Raw genomic sequence first — 19,521 nt, 5'->3', positions numbered from 1 at the left:
GAAGAGGAAGATGAAACGAAAAGGTAGCAGGTTTGGCGCTGAGCCCAGTGGGGAATCTTCCGAAACAGCTGATCTCGGGAAGTTCCACACCAAGTTCTTTAGCTTTTTGTTCCGGGATTCTAGAACGGTGATAATTCTGTGACTCTCCAGAAAGGGGCTGTCGCTCAGATCGAAACATCTTTCAACACAACACCAAAAGTGTGTGTGTGTGTGTGTGGGGTGGTGAAAGAGGACCATGGCCGGCTTCTGAGCTGAGATTAACCATCACCAATGTCGTTCTGGTGTGGAGTTTTGGTTGCGGTAACGACAGCGTTCTCACTGAATGTGCTGTACCACGACTTGTTTGTCACTGAGCCCACGGATGATGCTATTCCCAAGAGCTCTTTCTTGGATCCACTATACCCTCCCTCCGGAAACTGGGTCACTCCCAAGAGCCTGGATTCCATTAGCTCTCCCGAGTTCAAACTCCACCAGCCCTTCACTGCCTTGCTGCCTGCTAAACAGTCAATTGAAATTCAGTTTGAAGTAAGTGTCAAGTCGATTTTTTTCTTGGTTCGGGAGAGTGTTGAAAAGGAACGATTGTGACACGAATTTCATTTGCATCCATCCGACAGTTTCACCGATTTCAGTAGAAGTCGCTTTCAAGGCTGTTACACAGCAACTGCGGCCACTTGGGTGTGGGGAAAGAACACTGCAAACAGTTTGCGCACAGCAAGATCCCGCCAATAAGCGCATGCTGGAACAACTCTGCAGCACTGGCGGCATCAGGGTAGAGAGAGTTAAAAATCAGAGGACACCATTATAACCTCGTGTTGTGTCATTTTTTAAAACTTTGTCCACCCCAGTCCAACACTGACACCTCCACATCATGTGTAGAGAGAAAGAGTTAACGTGTCAAGTCTCCATATGACCTTTCTCTTCATTTATGATAGATTTAGTTTAGTTATAATCACTTGAGTAAAGTATACTTGAACTAACTGCACAGAGGCTGCTTTTCTGTCACCAAATCACCCTTTATTTACTTATGCACTGTATATGGGCTGTGACCAGTCAGATCAAAGCCAGACCATATGCTAAGGAGACCTCTTGAATCTCCAATTTATTTGTTTTTCTCTCTTAATTTCCCCCACACTGCCACTGCACTCAAAGGGGGATCAAGCAGTAGTGATTATTTCTTTTCCCCGCACCACCCGTGTGGTCTGTACGTGAAGTGACACGGTAAAAAGACAACATGATGCTAAAACTTTATAATTTCCACTACCGGGAAAGCAACCATGTGGCTACTGAAACATTAACAATCAAAGCCTGATAAGGACAATGCTTATGTGAAAAAAAAACTAAAGGGAGAGAGTAAGAACTAAATCCCATATTACTTTTATTCACTAGTGAGGATTTGGGCTAGACCATTTAGGACAGAGATCCAAAGAGTGGAATTCATTACCACCGGAAGTAGTTGATGCCAAAAGGGGCGGCTGGATAGAGTACTTGGGGGGAACGGGATCAAAGGTTATGGGGAGAAAGTAGGATTAGGCCAATTGAGTCGGACGATCAGCCGTGACCGTGATAAATGGCAGTGAATGGCCTCGTTCTGCTCCTATCTTCTATGTTTCTATGTGCAATGTGGGTGTCACTGGCTGGGCTAACGTTTATTGCTCCCTCCCTAGTTGCCCTTGAGAAGGTGGTGATGAGCTGCCTGTTTGAACCGTCCATGTGCTGTAGGTAAGCCCATAATTCTGTTAAGGTGCGAATTGACTCTTCTTCAAAGTTCAGAAGAAGAGACATATAGCACATGAAACATTAACTTGGTTCCTCTCTGCACAGATGTTGCCAAACCTGCTGAGTTTCTCCAGCACTTTGTTTCAGGTTTCCGCATCTGCAATATTTTGCTTCTACCCAAGACAATAGTCTTGAGAGCAATTGCTCTATTCCTGTTGGCCCAGGCCACCTGCCTCCTTCTCAAAGTGGGAGCACTGGGGCCACAACATTGAGTTGATCGGGGGAAGAAGGAGGGAGTCTCACCTGGCCCAATTCCAGCTGTCGTCCAGGACAAAGACATCAGGGGTTTGGTTAGCTCAGGTGGATGGATGGCTGGTTTGTGATAGCATGACACCAACAGTGCATGTCCAATTCCCATTCTGGCTGAGGTCAACATGACGTCCTTGCCTTATCAATCTCAATATACAACTGAGGCAAGGTGACCTTCTCATTAATCTTACTACTAGTACAAGCACTCTCTTTCTCTCTCTCTCTCTTTTTCTCTCTCTATCTCTCTCTCCAAAGAGAGAGCAGGTTCCAGCCATCTGTGACTATAATGAGTTTCACATCCAGTAGCTCAACTTCTTTTACTAAAGAATTGCCCTTTTAATATTCACAGAAGTAATGCAACTGAAACCATTTTGCAGTTCTGTCTGTGATATTTCTACAATCAGTTCATTCTTTTAGTCTTGCAATACCTCTGAATGGAAATGTGCAAATAGAAATCATTGGTAACTGAGAAAATCTTTACAATAAAGTCTCTATTAACTGCTCCAGCTGTAAAGCCAATAAAGATAGTCACTTAAAATGATGATTTGGTTCCTTCAGTTAATCAGTGATTCCAAAGCTGTAGATTAGCTTGACAAAGTCCAATCATGGAAATTAACAGCTAACTATGAGGTGAGCAGTAAGTGGCCAAGGAGACTGATCAATCAATAGAATTGAATTTGGTGGAGCCTGATAAAGTAACAATGGAACATCTTAAGCCCGGATTTACATCAAATTTGTTATTGAGTTGTGGTAAAGTTCAAAATGGTCTGGTTGATGCTGCATTTTCAGATTTGAAGAATCATTAATTCTTGCATTAAGCAATGTCGTTTTCTAAGTTTCATCAATAACATAGACTGTGTTATTCATTCTACACAGCAATAATTTCCAGAAGCTCAATCTGGCTAAATGCTGCCACAAAATGGATCTGAAATTATGTAATTGGGTGTCAATATTGACACAGTTTGAGCACAAGTCAATGATGGACTACTTAAGCTCCAGAAAGCTGGTCCTGATATTTTTCGTTTGACCTTGGAAAAACAATGAAACCAAGATCCCAAATATTTATATAGCCTACTAGTGTGCAATATTGGGCCAGCTGAGAAAGAAGTTTCTGGAATAAACCCCATTTCAATATTTTAGTATTGATTCTAACCAGATGAACAACGTAGAATTGTGAGTCCTGTAATGTTGGAATTGCAGTCCTCAAGATCCGGGATATTAACAGTGAATGTTAAAGATTTTGTGGCTCCATTTGTAGAACAGGAAATTCTCCAATTTTCCTGGTCATTATTCCTTCCTCAATCAGCACTTCACAGTGTCTGGGTGTATTTCACATCCCAAATTGCCCTTGAGTCGTGAGCTCAGCTCGGAGGCGGGGAGCATTCCAGGATTTTGTCTCAGTCACAGTGAAGGAATGATGATTCATTCAGAATGGTTTGTGACTTGGAGGGAAACTTACCTCAGACTTCCATATGGCTGCTACCCTCTAATCTCACTGATGTTTATGATTGCCATGAATATATGTGACATAGCAGGTCAAAGCAATATTATTAAAATATATATTTATATATTGGGTACATATATATTATATTGAAAAGCCAGATCTTAAAACCAGACAGGCATAATCATGGTTTGATCTCTGCCCTTTAATTTAGCAGCTGGAATCATTTTTTCTCCCCACATTTTCTTATTGTTATAAGGTACCAGAAGAAGAAGAAACACCAGAAAATGATGAAGAACCTCTCTCAGAGACTGGTCTAACAGTTATACAAACAGATCTATCTGTCATACCAACTGAGCCACCTGTCAAAAGTACTAAACAAGTAGTTTTCGACATTGTAGACATTGTGGACTTAGAAACAGATTTGGAAGAAGACTACCAAGATGATGTGAGTTTTGTGATTCAAAGAGATTGGATCCTTACCTTGCCCATTTGCTCTATCTGATGTTTGTGTGATGTCAATTTCCTGTTGTGCTCCAGTGTATTTCTTCCTGCTCTGCATCACTGCTTTAATTATTTTGCTGTTTTGGCTTTGTCCTGATTTACCTTTTAGTGGTGATCTGACTTGCAATGAGATGGAAGATTGCAAAAAAATGTGGACTTGAGTGGTTTTCCCCATCATGTTACCCCTGCCCCATCATTCCAAATATGTTCCTTACCATTTTACCTTCGTATGAAAAATTCCCTTCTCTACCATCACTAACTTTCTTGCCTACTTGGTCCGCCACAAATTCACCTGCACCTCCGCACACATCATTTACTGCATCCGCTGCACCCGATGTGGCCTCCTCTATATTGGGGAGACAGGCCGCCTACTTGCGGAACGTTTCAGAGAACACCTCTGGGACACCCGGACCAACCACCGGAGTGGGGGTGGGGGCGGGGAGGTCAGCACCACCTTCCTAACCTGCAGTCATCTTCCTGACCTCTCCGCCCCCACCCCCACTCCGGCCTTTCACCCTCACTGTATCACCCTCACCTTAACCTCCTTCGACCTATCGCATTTCCAACACCCCTCCCCCAAGTCCCTCCTCCCTACCTTTTATATTAGCCTGCTTGGCACACTTTCCTCATTCCTGAAGAAGGGCTTATGCCAGAAACGTCGATTCTCCTGCTCCTTGGGTGCTGTCTGACCTGCTGCGCTTTTCCAGCAACACATTTTCAGCTCTGATCTCCAGCATCTGCAGTCCTCACTTTCTCCTACTTGGTACATTGTCCATCATCCTGTTATTAGCTCCCTACCCACTCTTCCCTCTACCATTAGCTTCCACCCACTTCCACAAGAGTGGATCTTGAGAAGCTAAATACTGTCTCACCAGGAATCAGTTGTTTTAAACACTTCTCTTTGACATTCTCCCTGCCTCATAGGTCTAAGAAATTAAAACATTTCATAATCAGAACTCAGTGACCTTTACCAAATTCCAATAATGAGGTTGGCTTTACCATTTAACTCTTTTGAAAATGAAAATGACATTTATACAAATAAATGCACATATGTACTTTCTGACCATACAAGTGGTCAATGGATCAAATTCCTCATCTGCTATTCCTTTACATTGGGAAGTAATGTCTACCAATTTGTCCCAACCAGACAGGCCTTTGTGCTACAATGGTATTGTTCCTACTTTTGGTTTAGGAGGCCTGAATTCAACTTGCTCCTATTGCAGGGGTGGCCAATAGCATAAATAGCATCGGGGTAGGCCATTTGGCCCTTTGGGCCTACTCTCCCATCTAATATGATCATGGCTTATTACCCAACTCACCTTCTTCTCATACCCTTTGATCCCTTTAGCTCTAAGAATTATATAGAGTCATAGAGATGTACAGCATGGAAACAGATCCTTCGGTCCAACCCTTCACGCTGACCAGATATCCCAACCCAATCTAGTCCCATCTGCCAGCACCCAGCCCATATCCCTCCAAACTCTTCCTATTCATATACCCATCCAAATGCCTCTTAAATGTTGCAATTGTACCAGCCTCCACCACTTCCTCTAGCAGCTCATTCCATACACGTACCACTCTCTTTGTGAAAAAGTTGCCCCATAGATCTCTTTTATATCTTTCCAATCTCACCCTAATCCTATGCCCTCTAGTTCAAGGCTCCCCGACCCTAGGGAAAAGACTTTGCCTATTTACCCTTTCCATACCCCTCATAATTTTGTAAACCTCTGTAAGGTCACCGCTCAACCTCCGACACTCCAGGGAAAACAGCCCCAGCCTGTTCAGCCCCAGCCTGTTCAAATCCTGCAACCTTGACAACATCCTTATAAATCTTTTCTGAACCCTTTCAAGTTTCACAACATCTTTCCAATAGGAAGGAGACCAGAATTGCACACAATATTCCAACAGTGGCCTAACCAATGTCCTGTACAGCCACAACATGACCTCCCAACTCCTGTACTCAATACTCTGACCAATAAAGGAAAGCATACCAAACACCTTCTTCACTATCCTATCTACCTGTGACTCCACTTTCAAGGAGCTATGAACCTGCACTTCAAGGTCTTTTTGTTCAGCAACACTCCCTAGGACCTTACCATTAAGTGTATAAGTCCTCTAACACCTTCTTGAAAACATTCAATGTTTTGGCTTTAACCACTTGCTGTGACATCGTCACAGGCTCACCACTCTTTGGGTGAACAAGTTTCCCTTTACCTCAGTCCTTAATGGCTGACCCATATCTTCAAACTGTGACCCCTGATTCTGGGCTCCTCAGTTATTGGGAACATCCTTCTTGCATTTATCCTGTCTAGTCCTGTTAGATTTTTTATCTCTGAACAGGTTTTTTTTAAGGAATCTAGTTTCTCTTGCCCATTTCTTCCTTTCTGACCTTAGGCCTCCTTTTCTGTTTTAGTACTCTCTGGATTTTAATGAACATAAAAAATGCTGCAGTGGACAGATTTTCAGAGCATCCACATTGTTATCTTGCTCTTGAGTTCATTCACACACAACTCTCTTCCTTTTCTGTTTTAAAAATAACATCAATTTTAACTCCCTAAAGCTGTTTAAAATTTGTCCTGTTGTTTTTCAAAATTACTTAAATAAAAGCTCTGAAGCATGAAGTTTTGGAAGGCAAAGAATGATATCCCACCAGTACAACTGACTGAATGTAACACATCCTGAGAAATTAAATAAGCCTTGCATAGCCAGATTGCACAACTCAAATTCATTGCATCGTGCCAAGATTTCAGGGGAAAAAAAAAATCAGTCCAACTACAGGCTTTAGAGAGAGGTTGAGGCATTCCTAATAATAATGGTTAATTAAAGGATATACAATATTTTTAAAAATATGATCATCTGTTGCAACTTCACTTTAAATATATTGACCAAATAATCTCAGCTGAAACTTTGTAGAAATATAAGGACAAAGGAAGCTCTGCACAAAGATTGAGCAATCCCTCTGGTTGCAGAGTTTCACTTTCCCAATGACAGTTTAATGCTAAACCAAGTCAAGGGTATCTCCAGGCACATAACAGTAGCGATATCAGTACATAGGGTAAGCAGCCAATCATATCGACATACGCTCACTGACCAAAAAACAAAGCCTGAAGTACTTAATTTAGCCTAGAAGTGAAGAAAATTCAGTTAACGAAATAAACTATTATGTTTGGCTTTATATGAAAGCTAAATCAACAATATTAAAAATATTATTACAGTAAACCTTTGGAGTTTATCATAATGGAGAAATTTAATATTTTGCAAATACATAAATTGCTTTTCAAGGCCAGTAAGGATGTTTGGTTATAATTCTGAAGGCAGTATGCTATTGTAGCCCCTGTTACATCTCATCCAATGATGTTTTTACATTAAACTAGCAGCTTAAAAGTTGAGATTTCATGAATTTACTGCTTTCTTCAGTATTACACTCCAAGGCACCTCAACAATGCATCCAGCAGAGGAGTGTGGAGTCACACACAGTGACTTTGAGATTTTCTTCATCTGCATAATCTCCCAGAGTTGCTGCCAGTCTCAGAAACTGGCTGACAATGAATATAAATACTTCCTCAGTCAACAATACCCAGGCAAGGCTTAAAGGGTTAAACCCTTTTATTTTGATATTATAAATTTCAGGATTGAGAGAAAATGACAGATGGGAAGGTGAAGACATTCAGGAGATATTATAAAACGAATGGAATAGCAGTGGCCAGATTGTCAATGCTCATGGTGATGCACAATGATTATAAAATGGCAGCTATTGTAACACTGTTGCCAGTGAAAATACCCGATGCCAACTGCAGTGAAATGTAACACAGAATTTAAGCTATAGAGGCTTTTAAGCTCTTTTGGCTAAGTGTGCGTTTTTTTTGGAAGGATTCACACCACAAGGCCCAGCAATATTGTTTACCACATCGTATCAAAAGTACCTTATTTACTACCTGGCCCAACCTTATAGCATCTCTCACATCTGACTCTGTCTGTATACACTTGGCACTCACTGGATATTCACCAAAAGACCAGCGCTTGTTACACATCATTTTCAAAAGGCCAGTGTGCACCTGGACAAATCGTTGGCAATCCAGCATTGCCACTCACTGCTCACTGCACATAGCCAGCATGTCTGACACTCCCTGTTATGTACCGCCCAATTCTCTCACCCTTGTCATTGTTTAACCACACATGCACACACTTTACCTGCCCTGACTTGCTTCCTGTCTAAACAGCCTCTCCAGGTCAATGCTGCCTGTGGCTCCGCAGGAGACCCATACGCAATTGATGTCCACTCAGGGAACCTCACACACAGGCAAGTAATCAAACCATTCTAAATATGACCTTTTATTGGCAACCACCTAAAGTGAACACAAACAAAACCATTATAGACTGCAGTTCACCTTTGGAATGCAAACAAAATGCTGGCATCATGACCAACAACTATTCTACAGTCCATGATGGTCTCCTAGTTCTCACCAACTGGAACTGAATGTCAATCAGGTCTTGTCTGGCTAGAAGTGCCTGGTACTACTGAGCTCTATCATGGACAAGGAGAGCTTCTTCCTCCTCCTACTCAGATGACTTCTCTCGTTCCCCCAACTCCTCAGCATCTATCATGTCACCTGGTTCCTGTGCAGAGCAGAGTGAGTTAGGATGGCATGAGACACATTGTCTGGATTGGACTGGAGAGTTCTAAGCTGTGGAACTGGATGTTCAGCACACATATTTTTTGCTCCACCATGGTCCCAAGTCACACCATATTCACCTGCTTGGCGAGTATGCCATATCAGTCGAGTGACCAATACAGGGCATGCCTGCTGTGCTCTAACCCCACTTCCAACCTGGACCCAATCCCCTAACAAACCTGTCATCTGCGTTCAGTACAGACCATCATCACATAAAAATTAAGCAGTTTTCATTTGTCCTACAGCACCCCTGCAAGTTCTACATGTGATGGGACCTTTTCAACCAACATTCACTTCTTTTCATGCCTTTGTCACCTCAGTGATGTGGAGGTTAGTAGCAATGTTTGATTTGCAAGTACAAATGGCATGGTGCAAATCACCTTTGACCAGCATTTGATACGTCAGCGCAATCACTCTGAATGCATTGTATTTGGTCAAAGAAATGTTTGCAAATGAAATGGAGCTGAAGTTTGCAGACCCAGACTTCATGTAGTTGCTCTATCAGCGGAATATTAATGAGGTGAGTTGCAGTGTATTTCCTTTTAATTGGCAACTCACTACTGCCTCTCGAGAAAATCACCGTGCTCCTTGGCAAATGCATCAGCTTCCTCCCAATGTCAAGATGGGCATCGTTGGCCCTCTCACCCAATTCTGCCAGAAATCTCACAATCACTAACTTCACTGAGACCCCTGTAGGATTCCCATCTGTAACATTCATTGTTTCACTAACTTAGTGTGCTAAAAGAAGTTAATGCTTGGCCCATTATAATGCCAGTTTCTCTTGTTCTGCAGGCATTCTTAATGCTTAAAGGAGGGTCAAAGTGGACTTGTTGGGCCAAATGGCCTGTTTCCACACTGTAGGGATACTACGATTCTAAAATTAAATTGCTGCTTTAAGATTCTTTGTGCTTTTCACTAACTTATTTAAAGGCACTTTTTGGGAAGCCAGTGATTGCAAACTTGGCTAAAGCTTTTTTCTCTGTCTCTATCATTGCTTCGCTATTTATTCAGAGAAATATATAATTGTCTGACCTCCTCTCCACCACCATCATCTGAAAGAAGCCCAGGGTTAGAGCACTGGAACACAATAAGCAGATTGGATATTGCAGTAGACAGAACAATTTTCTATCTATTTCATGGGCTCCATTTAACCAGGAACTTTAACTGTGTCCTTGGCAGAGTTCCTTTCACAAATAACATCAGCAAAAATAGACAGTCTGGTGGTTCATTCAGTTGATGTCTGCGGAGTCTTAATGTGGGCAAAATTAATGGCTACACCAAATTACATCATTTGGACTTTGACTAGCAACTCATGGCACATGGACATCTCCTGGAAATGATAGCTCCCTACATCATCACCAAATCCTGCCTCATTATAAGTTTCTTTTTCCCAGTTTATTGATTTAAGGACCATAAATATAAAATGCTCACTGATAAATTCAACAGGGAATGCAAGAGAAACCTCTTTCACCCAAAGAATTGTTAGGATGTGGAACTTGTTGCCAGGGACAGAAGTCATGGTCACCCTTGCTTCTCCTGTCACAAGTCCCTGTTCAATGCGCTGTGAGCCCTCACTCTTTGTCCCCATACTGAAAGCTGAATCCTACAACCCTGGGCCCAGGTTATTAGACTCTGATCTAGCTCCTGTCCCCACTTGTACCAGAGTGAGTATTTGAGGTACACAGCATTGATGCTTTTAAAGGGAAAAGAAAGCTAAAAATACATTGTAAATATGATTGGAAATGGGCATGGAGCACATCTTGATAAGCAGAACTGTTTACTGAATGATGTAAAGAGTGGGGAGATCCCTGCATAACACCTGTGCAGTAAATCCTGCTCCACATTGTCACATGATGTGGCATCACTTCCTGTTGGTAGCTGTTGCCTTTAATGTAATAAATGTTGAATGGAGCATATTACCAGAAGGGGCCATAATGTGCTAAACGACCTCTGCCCACACTGTGCATTGTACGTAATTCCAAAAAAAGTTATTTGTCCAATTTAATACTCCATCATCTTCTCAGTTAGTCAACTGATGACGAGCTTATGCCAAACCTCTCCTGCTCCTTGGATGCTGCCTGACCAGCTGTGCCTTTCCAACACTACGCTCTTCGACTGTGATCTCCAGCCTCTGCAGTCCTCACTTTCTCCCAACTTGATTGCATTGCCATTTATGCTATTTAATACATTTGTTGTAAATTATCTCATCATCAAGAGAATTTCTGCTGGTCCTCTTTCTACATTATCTCAGGCAAATGCTCTCTTTGTGTCACTTTGCAGCCTTTATATTTCATGGCTTAGCATCCTGGGCCCGACTACCCACAGGGACTTAGCAACAGCAAATACAATGGGCTGAGGCAGAAACCCAGGCAGAACAAGATTATGGCTGCACAGACTACAATAGCTTTGGTACATGGAAGTGGGGCTACTTTACTCTGCACGGCAATGGCTGAACTCTCATTAAAGTTGTGTAAAATTACCCATCCGTTCGGTTTAGGCCAGGAGACATTTCTTTTCCCGAGTATCATTAGAATTCTCTTCCATAGACAGCTGTGGATGCTGAGTCATTGCATGCACTCAAGCCTGAGCTCAACAGATTTTTGATCTTCAAGGAATTGAGGATGATGAGGGGAGGCAGCAAAATGGGGTGAAAATTACAATCAGAGCAACCACGATCTTAGTGAATGATGGAGCAGGCTTGATGGGCTGATTAGCCTACTCCTGCTCCTCTTCCTTATAACCTTGCTATTTGAGGAATTAACGAGCAAACTCAGTGCAATTTGTTCATTTCAGTAAAGGAGCCAAATCAATGGAGGGTCCTGATGGGAGATCTATTTTAACTGGAGTGAAGAGGGCGTATTTGCCTCAGATTGACCAGTTATTTCAATGGGTGAAGGGAATCCAGGAAAGAAAGAGTGCAAAATAATGCAAATTGATTTCATGCTCATCAAGGTAAAGGATATCAGTCTGGAAGAATGGAACATTTCTATTTTTACCATTTACCATTCAGTGTCAGGATCAAGTACGTTCAGATCAAATATAGAACAGCCAACTTCAGAGTAAAACTCCAACTGCTCCAACAATATGGTTTGGCTTCGGCTTTTGAAGTGCCTAACTCCTTTCAGGAAGTGTGATTCTATTATTTTTCTCTATTTCGAGCTCTCTGGTTGAGATTGACAATTACCCTGAACTATAGATAGATCTTAAAGAGCACATCTGTGCTCAGGAAGAAATGGGTCAACTCTGACCAAAAAGATTTTATGTGGGGATTAATAAGTGGCACGGAAACTTTCATCTTGTACATCCCGATCAAATTCAAACCTAAATCCGAGGGATGAAAGTGCAATTATCAGTGAAAATGTTACTCGCATACAAAATAGGAGCAGAGGCAGATTACTTCATTCATTTTGAGCCTCTGGCACTATTTGCTAAGATCATGGATGATCTTTTTGTGTTTTGAATTCCACATTCCCATCCACCCGTATAACTATCACTTCCCCTGCCTAGCAAGAGATATCCACCATTGACCTTTGTCTTAAAAATATTCCATGATTCCATCCCTATTGTCTTGTGAGGCAGGGAGGTTCAAAGTTGCACAACCATTTGTGATTTATACATGAAAACTATCAAACTAGGAAGGAAATAATGTGCATTTATATATTTCCCATGAGGTCACAAGTGCTTTTGGAGCAGTGAAATACTTTTCAATGAATCTAGGTGTAATATAAGAAATGTACCAGTCAATCTGAATGTGGCCACATCCTACAAAGAGCAATTAAATATATGACCAGATATTTCTTATTAGCTAGATTGAATTTACGTACAGACAGGCTGTAGAGTGTTGTTTATTCAAGGCTGAGATAGACAGATTTTTAATCAATAAGTGATTCCCGTATTCAGTTATAGGGAAAAGGCAGAAAAGTGGAGTTGACGTTTATTCAGATCACCCGTAATCACATTGAATGGTGGCAGGAGACTCAATGGGCTGAATGGCCTGCTTTAACTCTGACATCTGATGGACTTATGGTCAACTTGCCCAGCTTGTTATGTTCCATAGGAGCTTCATCCCATTTTATCTCACATCATCAGCATATCTTTCTATTTCTTTTCTCTCCTGTGCTGAACAAGCGCCTCCTCAAGTGCATTTATGACCAATATATTTGTTGCAAGATGAGCTATATTTAAATTTCTTTTGACAGCTGCACAGCGGCCATGCATTCATACTTTATCTTCAAGGAGACCCCTTGAGAGCAGTCTGGGCAATACATTGTCAATTGCTTTGTGGTTGTCTTTAAACTCTCAGTTTTGGATTCCACTTCTAAATTGGGCACACAGTTGTAGGATAGTTTTGGCCCGACCATTCAATGAACTCCCGTTCTTCAAATATTGATGCGGAATATCTTACTTCCACGCTGATGTGGCATTTGAATTTTATTAGAATTAGAATCCCTACTGTGTGGAAACAGGCCCTTCGACCCAACAAGTCCACATCGATGCACCAACATCAATATGATTGATGTCACACCTGGATGACAGTACCTCTGACAGTGCAGTACACTGAGTACTGAAGTGAAGTTCCAAATTAGATTTCATGCTCAGGTCTCTGAAGTGGAAGTTGAGAGCACAGTGTTATGACTCCAAGGTCTTTAGATCTTTTTCCCAAACAATTCAATGTCTAGCATTCCTATCCCTTTGAATTAGATTAGATTACATTACAGTATGGAAACAGGCCCTTCGACCCAACAAGTCCACACCGCCCCGCCGAAGCGCAACCCACCCATACCCCTACATTTACCCCTTACCTAACACTACGGGCAATTTAGCATGGCCAATTCACCTGACCTGTACATCTTTGGACTGTGGGAGGAAACCCACGCAGACACGGGGAGAACGTGCAAATCCACACAGTCAGTCGCCTGAGGCGGGAATGTGGGGCACATTGATAATCAGAGTTGAAAAGTGTGGTGCTGGAAAAACACAGCAGGCCAGGCAGCATCCAAGGAGCAGAAGAATCGACGTTTCAGGCATAAGCCCTTCTTCTCTCACTGAGATCCTTGTAGAGGGAGGAGGAGTGCTTCTTCAAGGTAGGCATCCTTGCAAGTGGATTCGCAGTAGGTTAAGATCAACTAGGAGAAAGTGAGGACTGCAGATGCTGGAGACCAGAGTTGAAAAGTGTGGTGCTGGAAAAGCGCAGCAGGCCAGGCAGCATCCGAGGAGCAGGAGAACTCTGGCCTGGCCTGCTGTGTTTTTCCAGCACCACACTTTTCAACTCTGGTCTCCAACATCTGCAGTCCTCACTTTCTCCTAGTTGATCTTAACCTACTGCGAATCCACTTGCAAGGATGCCTACCTTGAAGAAGCTCTCCTCCTCCCTCTACAAGGATCTCAGTGAGAGAAGAAGGGCTTATGCCTGAAACGTCGATTCTTCTGCTCCTTGGATGCTACCTGACCTGCTGTGCTTTTCCAGCACCACACTTTTTTTACTCTGATCTCCAGCATCTGCAGTCCTCACTTTCTCCTCCATATTAACAATCAGCTAACCAGCAGAGTTTATTGATTTGATCTTGAGAAGGTGATGTTCAGCAGCTGTTTTGAAGCTCTGCAGTCCATGTATTTTACATGTACTCACAGTGCTGGAAGGAAGGGGGTGGGGGCTTCCAGCATTATGACTCACTAACTGTGAAGGAACATTGAAATATTTCCAAGTCAGGATGATGTGTGACTTGGAAAGGGACTTTGTCGATGGTAGTATTCCCATTTGATGATATTGACATTATGTTAGAATGCATAACTGTGGTACTCATATTTAGGGTGTGCCAAGTTTTTGTAGGATCCATCTCCCTGTTCAATTCTGGATTAGAATTATTTGAGCCACAACTCTTCTTGAAATTGTGGGAGGATACTGAGTTGTACGTATTTGAAGTGAGAAGATTCAACCCTTTTCTTTTAACCAAGGATTACTCCTAAATATTTGGCTCTTCTCCTTTTTTAGGTTTTCTGACCTTCAGTCACCCAGCTTACCAAAAGATGGGGCACAACGTGGATCTCTTAATACTGACATCAACATGAGCAGTGTGTGTGAGACTGTTGAGGATATTGGTTTGGGCCCCTTGCCTCTCCTTTGCTGTTTTGCTTGCACCTGGGTCAATCTGGAGATGGAGCCCATGACATCTATCAGACTGCTAAAGATCTTTCGCAACCTGTGGGATCTCAGTATATGAAGCAGCCCAGTAACAAATTAGTGTTGTTGCAGTTTGTTGATACCTTGTTTGAATAGGAGAAAGTGAGGACTGCTGATGTTGGATAGTCAGAGTCAAAAAAAAGTGGCGCTGGAAAAGCACAGCAGCTCAGGTAGCACCCCAGGAGCAGGAGAGTCGACATTCTTGATGAAGAGCTTATGCTCGAATCATCAACTTTCATGCTCCTCAGATGCTGCCTGACCTTTTGTGATTTTCCAGTGCCACACATTTTAACTCCTGTTTTGAATAGACTAATGGGAATATTATTCTGGTGGTGACTTCATCCTAACCAGCACTCCCTCGCAGTGGTTATCTTATTTAACTTTGGTGCATAAAAAGTAGTTCTAGAGACCTTGACAGAATGCCTATGCAATAAAGAAATTGATTACTCACCATACTGTGCTCCCTTATTGTTCTCCAAGAGAAGACAAAGACGGTTTCCCTATTAAGTGACAATGTAAAGAATTACCATATTGTCGATTTTCAATGATTAAGAGTGGGGCAGCACTGTGGCTCAGTGGTTAGCACTGATGCCTCACAGCACCAGGAACCCAGGTTCAATTCCAGCCTCAGGTGATTGTCTGTGTGGAGTTTGCACATTCTTCCCGTGTCTGTGTGGATTTCCTCCGGGTGCACTGGTTTCCTCCCACAGTCCAAAGATGTGCAGGTTTGGTGTATTAATCATGGGAAATGGCCATAGTGTCCAGGGTTGTGTAGGTTATTTGGATTGGCCATGGGAAATGGGTGGGATGCTCGTTGGAGGATCGTTGTGGACTCAATGGGCCAAATGGCCTGCTTCCACACAATAGGGATTCTGTGAATCTGAGAAGAAAGGACTGCCATAGACACCACAGGGTGCTAGCTAGATGCAGCGAAGAATTCTTGTCAAAGAGGTTAATATATGCAAATTTACAGGCATTTGTATACATCTACTTAAGACTTAATTTTAAACTCAATGCTTTTCAATTAAATTTTTTGTTACTTGGCTGTTGTAAGTTTTCCCTTGAGATAAGCAAGTTGAATAAGAGTTCAACCATGTTAGATTTGTATCGGTTGAACAAAATCTCCTGGTGTGCTTAGCAAATTTTGTAAACTGAAGTCAAACTTATTTCTCGCAGGCAGCTTTTAAGGCTGTTAGTTCATTTTCGTAATTCCATGGCATCTACGGAATTTGGTAGGGGAAATGCAGTTATAACACATAAATAAGATCAGCTTTCTGAAGTAGCTAGGGTTGATTGGATTCTGAAAAATCTTTGCACTTGCTGAGTCAAACCAAATTGAAATCGAATGAGGCTAATCCGGAAAACAACAAATGCTGGAGATCACAGCGGGTCAGACAGCATCCATGGAGAAAGACGTTTCAAGTCGACATGACTGTTCATCAGAGCTGAAGTGAAGTGTGGAGGGGGCAGTATTCATAGTTGCGAGAAGAAGGGTGGGGTTTGGGGGTGGTGGCATTTGGAGTGCTGGGGAACAAAGGATGTTGATATTTTGGATTAAGTGATGAGAATGTGAGAATGGCAGAACAATGGTGTGTCTAACTGCCCAACTCGGAAGAGCAGACAGACCCACTCGGGTGGGGGGAAGGGAGAGAAGGTATGGTAACAGAGAATGGAACAAGTAAAGCTAAACAAAAGGGAAGGGATGGGAGTTGGTTCGCAGTCTGTTGAACTTAATGTTAAGTCCAGAGACTATAAAGTGCCAAGTCTGAAGATGAGATGTTATTCCTCAAGATGTTCTGAGATTACTTCTTCCTCCTGAGCTTCCTTTCCCCCCTTTAATGTTACCAGTCCATGATGTCTCATTTATGAGAGGAAATTAGCATCTGGAAAATACTTCATGAGGCAAGAAAATCAAATAATTTCTGCTAATTACTCTTCGCAGCAGCTGCCTTTGTAATTTACAGTTTTAGGTTTCAAGAGTAACAAATCCTTACATGATTTAATGCCGCTTTTGTATAAATAGAATTCCAGCCATTCCACGACAAAGAAATGAATCATAGTAATGGAGCAATGCCAGGGAGAGGGAAGTGGATGGGTGGGCTGATATGGAGGATTAGGTGAACAATGTCCCAATGTGCATATTTTGGAATTTCAACCACACCAAAACCACTCCTCCCCCCACCATCGTTCCAATTTTCTCCTCATACCTTTTGATCTCTTTGGCCCTGGGACCTATATCCAACTCCTCCTTGAAGCATTCAGAGTTTTGGTCTCAACACTTTCGGTGACAGAGAATTCCACAGGCTCACCACTCTCTGGGTGGAGAATTTTCTCCTCATCTCAATTTTAAATGGCCTACCCTGTATCCTTAAACTATGAAGCTTGGTTGGACTCTGCCACCATCAGGAACATCTGACGTTTACAGCATTTTATAGTTTTCTATGAGATCCCTCCTTATTCTTCAAACGTACATTGAATACAGTTCTAACCGATCCAATCTCTCTTCATACATCAGTCCTGACATCCCAGGAATCAGTCTGGTAAACCTGTGTTGCATTCCCTCCATTGCCAGGCCTCTTGGAGACCAAAAATGCACAGAGTACTCCAGGTGTGGTCTCTCCAAGGCCCTGCACATTTGCAGCAAGACATCCCTGCCCCTATACTCCAATCCTGTCACTGGGAAGCCAACGTACCATTTGCCTTCTTTACCAGCTGTTGCATCTGAAGGCTTACTTTCAGCGGTTGATGCACAAGGGCACTCAGGTTTTGTTCAACTTCTGTCTTTCTCAATCAGATTCAGGTAATAATCAGCCTTCCTGTTTTTACTACCAAAGTAGATAATCTCATGGTTACCCACATTATACTGTGTCTACATGCATTTGTCCACAAGCTCAACTAAAGCTTCTCTTTACCTTCCTCATAGATCATCTATCCACCCAGCTTTGTGTCATGGAGGGGACAGGCCAGGATGAGTTATTCATGGGATGTGGGCATCCCTGGCTTGGCCAACATTCATTGTTTAGCCCTAACTGTTTCTGAGAAGGTGATGCCGAGACTCCTTCCTGAACTATTGCAGCCACAATGCCAATCTGAGCAGAGATCCAAGACCATGATCTAGCAGCAGCAATGAAACAACAGTATAGTCTATATAAGTCAGGGTGACATGTCTGATCTGATCTTCTAATGTCTAGCATTGTGCAATCAAGTATAGGAACAACAGATTTCATCGTCAACTCCAAGGTGATTGGTATCTTACCACAGGCCAACTAGTAAATAGACAGGGTTCATTTCCACCAAGGAGCTTGGGGTGAAGTAGCAGCTAAGACATGACTGAAAGCAAGTCATTTATTAACTTGGCAGAGTCTGTTTAAGCAGCACACAGTCGACTTAAAAAGGAGAATCAACCCAAGCAAACACAGAATCCTTACAATGTGGAAGCAGGTCATTCAGCCGATCAAGTCCACACCGACTCTCTGAAGAGCATCCCACCAAGATCCACCCCATTGCTTTGACCCTACAATTCCCATAACTAAGCCACCTAGCCTATACATCCCTGGACAATACAGCATGTCCAATCCACCTAACCTGCACATCTTTGTGACTGTGGGGGGAAACCAGAGCACCAGAGGAAACCCAAGCAGTCACGGGGAGAATGCGCAAACTCTACACACACAGTCACCCAAGCATGGAATTGAACGCAGGTCCCTCACACCAATAGCCACCGTGCTACCTCTGGAACTGAACTTATGACTGAAACTGCATCAGTGCTTCCTGATTATAGCAGGATTAGAAGCAGTCAAGAATAAGGGGTACGCCATTCAGGACTGAGATGAGGAAGAATTTCTTCACTCAGAGTTGTGAACCTGTGGAATTCTTTCCCACAGGAAGCTGTTGGGGCCAGTTTGTTGGATATATTCAAGAGGCAGTTGGACGTGGCCCTTGTAGCTAAAGGGACCATTGGATATGGAGAGAAAACGGGAATGGGATACTAAGCTTGCCTGATCAGCCATGATCATATTGAAGGGCCAAATGGCCTACTCCTACACCTATGTTCTATGCTATACTTCCAGAAAATCAGAGGTTATATGAAATTAATCTTGATCACTTATAGCCAGGCTCTCCATTCTGCATGGCGGATATGTGATTGCTCTAAAGCTATCATTCGTGGATCATGCTACAAGGTAAGAGAGGGAATGAAACGCACCACAAGATCTGACATTTTTCTTCTATTTAACAATTCTTTACTTTACTGTTTTTGTGTCAGATAATCATAAAGGACGAGTTGCTGGGAGAAACGTTACAAACATGTCCAGCAAAGGATGGTGCAGCAGTCAACACAGAGGTTAAACAAGAAGTTGAAATTCCTGTAAGTGTTTCTAATTGAGAATAAAGAAGATAAAGTTGCCCAGACTGCAGGGGTGCTCTTCCATTAAAGACAGACAATTGGCCGGGGTTTAACCCTGATGGGTCAGCACTCTTCAGGCAAGGGAAAAATGTTGGACCTTCATGGTAATCTCAGTCAGTGTGGCAATTGAACCCGAGTTGTTAGTATTACTCTGAATTGCAAACTAGCTATTGGGTCAACTAATCTACCCATTCCATAGTTGAGAATATTCCTTCACTGGCTCACTTGTGTTAAACCAGCACTCAAATTTAAGAACAAGTGAAACTATTGGTGTTTTTGCACCATTTCCCTT

At 42.5% G+C, this 19,521-nt stretch overlaps 1 protein-coding gene across 1 annotated transcript in view; it reads left to right on the top strand.

Moving 5' to 3' along the window:
• Positions 1-270: 270 nt before the first annotated feature.
• The window catches only part of LOC122563375, a 38,326-nt gene continuing 19,075 nt past the window's right edge, over positions 271-19,521 (top strand). Inside the window, exons 1-3 of the mRNA XM_043717115.1 lie at positions 271-525; positions 3,726-3,914; positions 19,089-19,190. Of these exons, the coding sequence (XP_043573050.1) occupies positions 271-525; positions 3,726-3,914; positions 19,089-19,190 (546 nt within the window). The remainder of the gene's footprint in view (positions 526-3,725; positions 3,915-19,088; positions 19,191-19,521) is intronic.

The sequence above is a fragment of the Chiloscyllium plagiosum genome, chromosome 27, assembly GCF_004010195.1.
Source record: "Chiloscyllium plagiosum isolate BGI_BamShark_2017 chromosome 27, ASM401019v2, whole genome shotgun sequence".
Classification (NCBI taxonomy): Eukaryota; Metazoa; Chordata; class Chondrichthyes; order Orectolobiformes; family Hemiscylliidae; genus Chiloscyllium; species Chiloscyllium plagiosum.
The sequence above is the reverse complement of the archived record's forward strand: the minus strand, read 5'-3'. Positions and strand labels throughout refer to the sequence as shown.